The 7,707-nt window shown below is 64.0% G+C and overlaps 2 protein-coding genes across 4 annotated transcripts in view; both read right to left on the reverse strand.

Annotated features, from left to right (window-relative positions):
* Positions 1 to 1,001: 1,001 nt before the first annotated feature.
* On the reverse strand, positions 1,002 to 2,641 carry RASD1 (ras related dexamethasone induced 1). Its single transcript, XM_029213100.1, has 3 exons — positions 2,578 to 2,641; positions 1,847 to 2,186; positions 1,002 to 1,627 (listed from the first exon to the last, which is right to left on the reverse strand). Exons 2-3 carry the CDS (start codon positions 2,130 to 2,132, stop codon positions 1,083 to 1,085), a joined length of 831 nt encoding a protein of 276 aa, XP_029068933.1. The 5' UTR covers positions 2,133 to 2,186; positions 2,578 to 2,641; the 3' UTR covers positions 1,002 to 1,082.
* A 2,774-nt stretch (positions 2,642 to 5,415) lies between these two features.
* The window catches only part of PEMT (phosphatidylethanolamine N-methyltransferase), a 47,324-nt gene continuing 45,032 nt past the window's right edge, over positions 5,416 to 7,707 (reverse strand). For all 3 annotated transcript variants that reach the window (XM_029213098.1, XM_029213097.1, XM_029213087.1), the window contains exons 6-7: positions 5,975 to 6,049; positions 5,416 to 5,677 (exon numbers count right to left, since the gene is read on the reverse strand). In XM_029213098.1, coding sequence (XP_029068931.1) covers positions 5,620 to 5,677; positions 5,975 to 6,049 — 133 coding nt within the window. In that variant the 3' untranslated portion in view covers positions 5,416 to 5,619. The remainder of the gene's footprint in view (positions 5,678 to 5,974; positions 6,050 to 7,707) is intronic.

A 7,707-nucleotide genomic window follows, 5' to 3' on the forward strand; every position in this document is an offset into this window, starting at 1 on the left:
TGGATCCAGGTGGCTACATGGCAGAGCCTGAAGCTGACTCAGGATGAGGGTCCTGCACAGAAGAGGGCCCGAGGGACCCCTTGAACTGTCTGTCTGCGGGTTCCAGGTTTGGTGACGCTTTGTTGCCCTGGGCCTGTGCTGAGTATAGGACGGCGCCGGCCGGTCCCGGAGGCCCTTGGGGCTGGGCTAGTGGGCAACCTAGGCAGGTAAACAGCTGGAAAGATGCATCTCTAGGAAGGACCCTGAAGTGCTTTGTTTTTGTCCTGGCGTTCTGAGGAGTGGCTCCCCAAACGGAAAGGCATCCAGTCAGCTGGAGCTTTTGTGGAACCTTTTCTCCCAGGAGGGCTGGAGCTGTGTTCAGAAAGCCAGGATTATTTTCCAGCTCTGGGGAAGGGGAGTCTAATTCCACAGAAGTAGAAACCCGCCTCTCCCTTCTCACCCTTCCCCCTATTTCTAAAAGCAGAGGAAGCATGGTTTTCCATTTTAAGTTATTTTATTTTATATTAAAAAAACAGTAACAAGACTAACTTCAAAGGTAAGGTTTTGTTCACGTCAGGTGGTGACACCAGAACTACCATAAAGTGCAAGTTCTCTGTTTTGCTTTGTGCAGTTGCACACACATGTAAACAAGGCACTCCTTAGGTCGGACCCGCCCTCAGTTTCAGGCCAGCTGTCATGGCAACCCCCAATCACAGATAATGCCCCGTTTTGTCCTGGCCCTCCAGCTGGCAGGACCCATTTCTGAAAGCCCAGTGGTGGCTGATTAACTCCCATTCCCACCCCCATTCTTAGGTCTTTGTGAGAAACAAGGCAAATTCAACCTCTGCTGGGCGGGTGGGGCTAGCGGGCGCCTACGGGGGATCGGACGTGGCGGGAGCCCGGGCTTAGCTAGCTCTCTTTCCTTCCAGAGCAGATAATGGTCCCTTCTCGGTTTTTTTGAGTCTCCCCAGTGAACAGGCTGGAGTGCTGGGAAGGAAGACGCCCGTCCGCGCGCGCACGCGGCTCGGGACGCACGGCCCGGACACTTGACTCTTGGACAAGAGGGTCTCCTGAGGCTCTGCGTCCGCGCGGGGCGGGAGTTCCTAGCTGATAACGCAGCGTTCCTTGTCCTTGGTCTGGCCGCCGCCGCTGGCCTTCTCGCGGATGTACATGAGATCGCTGTGCACGCTCGGCCTGCGCGCCCAAGGCGCCAAGATGCCGAAGGCGTCGTCCTGGTCGCCGCCCGCTCGCCGCAGCCTCTTGCCCCGCAGCGCCTTCTTGTGCAGCGCCTCGCAGTGCTGCGCCGATACCCGGCGGTGCAGGTCCGGGCTCATCTCGCGCGGCAGGTTGGCCATGGCGAAGAGCGCGTGGAACATCTGGTCCAGGCGGCTGTTCCTCTTGGCCGAGATCTCGAAGTAGGCGCAGCGCTGGGGGTCAGCGCCCACCAGCTGCTCGATCTCGCGCTGCTCCACCTCGCGGTAGAAGTCCCGGTCCCCTTTGTTGCCACAGATGACCAGGGGCACGTCCACGTTCTCCTTGGTTTTGTTCTTGAGGCAAGACTTGGTGTCGAGGATCTGCCGCTTGAGCCTCTGCACCTCCTCGAAGGAGTCGCGGTTGTCCAGGCTGAACACCAGGATGAACACGTCTCCTACGGGGAGCAGAAAAGGAGAGGGTGAGGGCAGCCGCCAGGGGACAACTTAAGCGGGCTGACTTGGGGGCCTCCCGACGCCGGGGCTCCGGCCGCCGCGAGGGTCGCGCCGAACTCTCCGCGGCCGCGCCTCCAGCCCAGGCGTCCGGGGACGAGGGGTCCCCGGCACTGCGGCGGCGCGCTCCCTCCCCTGCCCGCTGCCCGGCCGTCCCGGCTCACCAGTGAGGATGGAGAGGCGCCGCATGGCGGGGAAGGGGTGGTTGCCGGACGTGTCGAGGATGTCGAGCTGGTAGATCTCGCCGCGGATGCAGTAAAACTTGCGGTGGAAGTCCTCGATGGTGGGCGTGTAGGCGTCCTCGAAGCGGCCAGTGAGGAAGCGCGACACGATGGCCGTCTTGCCCACCTTGGACGAGCCAAGGACCACCATGCGGTAGCAGTTCTTGGCCGGGATACTCAGTTCCGAGTCGCTCTGGTACATCTTCTTGATCATCGCGGCCAATTTCATTGAGCAGAGGGACCGCGGGGGCGGGCGCGGGGCCGCGAGACGAGCCGACTGTGGCTGGGGGAACGGGGCAGAGCGGCGCGGCTCGAGCTCGGGACGAAACCTCTGCCTCTCAGCGCCCAGCGACTGCCCTTATATGCAGCCCGCGTGGCCGCCCCGCCCCGCGCCCGCCCAGCCTCTGCGCGTCACGGTGCGCACGCTCGCGGGCCCCGCCGCGCGTTCCCTCCACCTCCGCGGGCCGCTGCCCGTTCCCGCCCGCGGGGCTCGGGAAGGAAAACGGTACAGGGTCTGCCTGCGGCTACGGGCGCGCGGACCCTTCGCTTCTCCGCTGCGCGGGGCTCAGCGGCCCTAAGGGCGTCGGGGACACAGTCCCGGCTGTGCCTCTGACCTGGGGCAAAGAACCCCCCACTCCCCTGCCACCGCAGCACTCACACGCGCACACACTCACTTTCTTTGGGACGCAGTTTCCCCAGAGAATAACGACACTGGGCAGCGTGATGGCATGTGCTTGCCTGGTGCTAGGTACCGCGTCCGGGCTCCGCCCATCTTCTCACCAGCTCTGCGAACTGGCCCAGCGTAGGCCCCTTCGCGTCCCAGGCGGGTTTTGCTCCCGGGCGGCCGTGCCAGCGCGAGGTGGGCGCCGCGCGCTCCGGCCGCCAGAGTGCAGCAGAGGCCCCGCCGCCAGAACGGGGAGCCGTGAGCGCCACGCTCAGGGCTGGAGTTAGCGCAGCCAGAGCGTCCCGCCCCCGCGTTCTACTGCAGGCTCAGCTCCTTTCTCCCAACCAAAGATCCGATCCGCTGGATCCTGGCAGGGGTTTTCAGCCAGAGGCTGTCCCGTCATCTTCCTGTCGGAGACTGGAAGGACCAGAGGTTTGCCCTTAGTCAGTCTGAGGCCAATGTCCCCTCCCTTCCCCATAGCATTTTGTGCCTCTGGAGTCCCGTGGGCCAACATTCCCATTTTTATAGTTGGGGGAGCTGGTCTCGAAGCCAGAGTGAGCCTGAATGCTGTGTGGGCATCACAGCAGTCTCCGGCCTTCTCTGGACCTCGGGTTCCTCTTCTGGAAGATGGCGGTCTGGCTCTGACTGGCTGAGAACTTGCGAACAGTGTAGGGGCAGGACCTAGTAATAACAACAATAGTAAATGACCCACGAGGCTGCAGGACAAACCGGGGGGCGGGGGCAGCAGGTAAATCAGTAACCAGGAGTGGGCTGCTGCCGAAAGGCTGGGGAAGAGGCTGCCGGAGCTGGCCAGCTCTGGCCTGGAGCTCATGGAAAAGCCATCGCTCCCCGTGGTGACAGGCGAGGCACTCTGATTTGGGAGAAAGCCAGGGCTGTTAGCTGTTGCCACCCACCCATCCACGCATCCACGCAGGTCGGAGCTGTGGGCAATGCTGGGGTGCCAGCCCGCACCCCTAGCTGTTTACACAGGGCCTCTGGACTCTCATGGGCTTCTCGGCCAGCCCTCTATGATGAGGATTCCAGCAGAATTTCACACCCTCTGCAGGGGGGCCAGGAGAGTGTTTATTCCACGTATTCCATGCCAGGCATTGTTCTTAAGTCCTTCCTCGTGGCACCCGTGAGGGGTGGGAACTATTACTCTCTCCATTTTACAGGTAGAGAAACTGAGGCAAGGGAAGTGACTTGCCCAGGGCCCACAGCTAGTAACTGCAGGGTCCAGGGTTTGAACACAGCTCTCCCTGGGGTGGTCAGTGGGCCAGGACCCAGCCTAGAGTCAGAGCCTCCCTCCCCCCACCCCAGGTCCGGCCCCTTCCAGCTGGTGACAGTGGTGGGTACTGAGCCCAGCCTGGGTTCTCAACCTTCGATTCCTGGCACCTGGGCCCATCCCCACCCACAGATGCCGGGTTCTAAGACTTGTTCTCCCAGGTCAGCCAAGTTCATTAGGCCCTGAGCACACCTGTCGTTCTTTCCCCGAAGTGTGCCCCCTCCCCCCCCACCTTTGCATTAGTTCTAGGTTGTCCAGGTTTACGATGTTACCAGTGATCTCTATTCCTATGCTTGAGCGCCTGCCTGTATCATTTCCTTGCAATGAAGCAATTTTCCAGCTCCGAGTGGAATGGGGAACCCAAACGTTGGGGGTGGGCTGGGGTTGGACAGCTGGACCCCAAGGCAGGAAGTGTCCACCACAGCCTGGTCTGCTGGCACAGAGTGGCTTAGAAGGTTCTTGAAAGCCGTGTTTGAGGAGTGCCGGGCGGGCCCCGTCAGGGGGCGTGTGGATGGATGCTTGTGCTGAGCGCCAGCCTGCCGCCCTAGCCCACCCCCAGCAGCTCCTCGCCCAGAGGGTCCTGTGTCACCCCGGCCCACAGCCACACCTGACGAAGAGGACAGGCTGAACGGAGCTGGGTTTCCCCTCTGACCTCGCTTCCTCGGCAGTTCCCTCCTCAGCTGCGGGGTGCTCCCATCACAGCTGACCCTCCCCACTCCGGGCCCACCCCTCACGGCGGCGTGACCCGCGGGTCAGAGGCCCGGAGGTGCTTGGTCTTGCCCTGACAGAGGGAGGGCTTAGGCCATGGGGGCCAGCACGTCCTTGAAGGCTAGGGAGGATGTGTGTGCAGCGGTGCCCGTGGAGGGGTGAGCTTCCTGTCCCTGGAGGTATGTGAGCAGAGGCGTTGGGTAAGATCAGCCTCTGTGCCTCCTGTGGCCCCTCGAGCCCGGAGACCTCTGGAACCCAGACACCAAAGGGCACCCTTGAGGCGCTCCATGGCGGGGTGGGGGCCCAGCAGCTCCGGTGCCCAGGGCAGGCACGGCTATGGCAGCCACCTCACAGGTGAGAATGCAAGGCTCAGGGCCAGGCGCACACATAGAGTACACCCGTCTGCCATCCTGAAGGGAGGAAAGGCGAGTTCTGTGCCCTTGGAGGGCTGGGGGCTGTGCAAGGGAGGCCGGGCCCAAATGCGGGTCCTGCCCCGTCCCTGTGGCTCTGTGGTCAGGCCCGGCAACCGGCCCCGGATGGCCCCACAGCTGCTCCTTGTGGCCACACAAGGTCCACGAGGGATTAGGAGAGAAATGTCAGTACCCAGAGACACCAGGTTCAGCACGGGGTGGGGGAGGGCCCAGTGCTTCCGACCCAGGAAGCCGAGGCAGGGCCGGTCCCGCTGGCCCCCCACAAGGGGCAGAAGTGGGGTGAAGCTGGTGGCACAGGAGGCCCAAAGGCCTGGGCAGTCCCCCCCATTCGGCGTGGATGGCGGCGCCGCTCCTGGCTCACGGACCCCCTCCCAGACCCCAGCCTGCCCCTCCCTGGCCTGGACAGATAGAGACCGAGGGGGGGCTGGGATCAGGCGCCTTTATTGGTCAGGATGTGGTGGGTGGCAGGGCAGGGGGCTCTGGGGCCACACGGTGCCTTCCAGGCCCCCAAGCCACGTTTCCAAGGCACTGGACGGCCCAGGCCAGGCACCGCTCTCCCCCTCCCCTCGAGGGGCGTGTGCTCGGGGCAAGCCCGAGGTGGGGACCCCCACGGAGTGGCCGCGGTCTGTCAGCTCCTCTTGTGGGCCTGGGAGGCTTTCTGCCGGTAGATCTCAGCGGTGAAGGGCCTGCGGGGGTGGGAGAGAGGCTTGCTCAGCTGGCGTCGAGGTTGACGCTGCCACCCAGGCCCCCCACCCGGCGTGGACAGGGTGAGGGGTCCGTGTGGGAGCAGGAGGGTCCAGCACCACCTGCCCGGCACCCGGGCCACCCTGTGCCCGCTCTCAGCTGCTCGTCTGCCACCCTGACGGTGACTCGGCGTGGCCAGCTGCCCAGGCCCCAGGAAAGGCCTTGGAGGGAGAGGCAGGGCTGGTGCAGGTGACGCGGACGGTACACGGCAGCCCCAGCCCGAGACGGCGCCTACTCACTCCTCGTACAGGATGGCGACCGTGTAGGTGAGCGCCACCACCGTGGTCAGCAGCAGGCCCGCGGGGCTGGCGTGCCTGCGGGGAAACGTGGGTCAGGGGCAGGCCCGGGTCCAGCCTTCTCTCGGACCGGGGTTCCACGGTCCGGGCCCTGAGCCGGGGAATAGCTCACCACTGCCCGTCCAGGCCTGGCTCCCTGTCCACAGGCCTCCAGCTCCAGTCAGGAGCTCAGAACAGTGATGTGGGGAGGACGGAATGGCTGGCCTCCCCAAATCACTTGAGTGGTCAGCGTGTCTTCTGCACAGGAGGCTGTCCCGGGGCAAAAAACGCTCTCCTTGCCCACCAGAGGTGACGTTCTCAGCCTGTTTTCTAGAAATGGGTCCAGGGCCGCCAGAGCCAGGCGGAGCGTCCCTTGGGCCCCTTCACGGGCTCTCTCCTGGTGACTGCTGTGGGGGCTGAGCCCCTGCATAGACAGTCGGGGAGGAGAGAGGTGGGTGAGCTGGCTGGTGGAGCCCAGGAGCCAGAGGAGAACGTGAGCCCCAGGCCAGGGGCCCCGAGGCACAGGGGCTGGAAGACACACGAATACCCTTTGGGGACCCTCTGCCCTGCCCACTCCCCTTCCTCTGGGACATCACACTGTCCATCTGGGGGCTCCAGCAACAGTGAAGGGTAAGTGTCCCCTACGAAACCGCCAACTCCCGTTCCATGGGCTCCATTCAAATCAAGCTTGAGAGGCGGACTGGGCCACTTGGCCCTCGGCACTGCCACGTGGAGATGCCAAGGCCACAGATGCTTTGGGGCTGAAATGAGATCTGCCCTCCTGAGGCTCTGCTCACTGGCCCTGGTGCTGTTTCCTGAGTGGGCAGGGCTTCCCCCGCACAGCCAGGCAGCCCAGGTGCTGGGGAGGGGCAGGCTGGACCCCCCAGGGGACCTCAGGGCCAGGGCTCTGTGGCCACTGTATCCCTAAGGCTGACGGCCCCTGCCTGGGAAGCCGAGTTAACTAGGCTCTACGGAGGCGAGGGTCGGGGCAGCCGGTGCCTGGTCAACCCCGACATGGGCCCTTCTCCGTTCCGTCCACGTGAAGTTTCCCACCTTCCAGGACCTGTCGCACCTAACAGCCTATGTGGAGGTGACCATCCCACACTGCACATGAGGAAACTGAGGTCCACAGTGACCCACAAGCCAGAGCCCAGGCCTGGCCCCGAGCCTGGGGCAGGTGGGGTTGGTCCCAGGGACCCGGCTGTGCATACTAGGGCGGGGGCGTCTCACTCGGCTGACAGGCCCAGAGAGAGAAGGCCCAGTTCCTGGTGCCCCCAGAATCCCGCTGCTCTGGGCCTTCTGGGGCTCCCACACACCTGGTTGCTTGGGTACCCGGAAGGCCCATCCGTGGGGCCGCAGGTCGGGGACAGATGGGCTGCGGAAGGCCTGGGGCAGCCCTGTTGGGTCAGCGTCTGGCGCCCCGGGTAATGGCTTGTCTCTAATGAGCTCTCAGACAGAGGGCTCCATCCCCAGCACAGCCGAGGCCCCCTCCTCATCACCGCATGGCTGCTGTCCTCCTGAGGGGTCTGTGGGAGCCTGGCCCCCCTAGGATCCCTCACATGTTCCTGAGAGCCTGGCCTGACAGCCCTGAGGAGGCAGCGACCTCTCACTTCTGGGTGCCAGGCACTGTTGGGGCACAGAGAGGACCCACTGTGTGGCTCTGCCCTTGGAGGCCCCGTCTGAGCACAGAGAAAGGA

This window comes from Monodon monoceros, unplaced genomic scaffold (assembly GCF_005190385.1).
Source record: "Monodon monoceros isolate NGI ecotype Baffin Bay Population unplaced genomic scaffold, NGI_Narwhal_1 Super_Scaffold_9, whole genome shotgun sequence".
NCBI lineage: Eukaryota > Metazoa > Chordata > Mammalia > Artiodactyla > Monodontidae > Monodon > Monodon monoceros.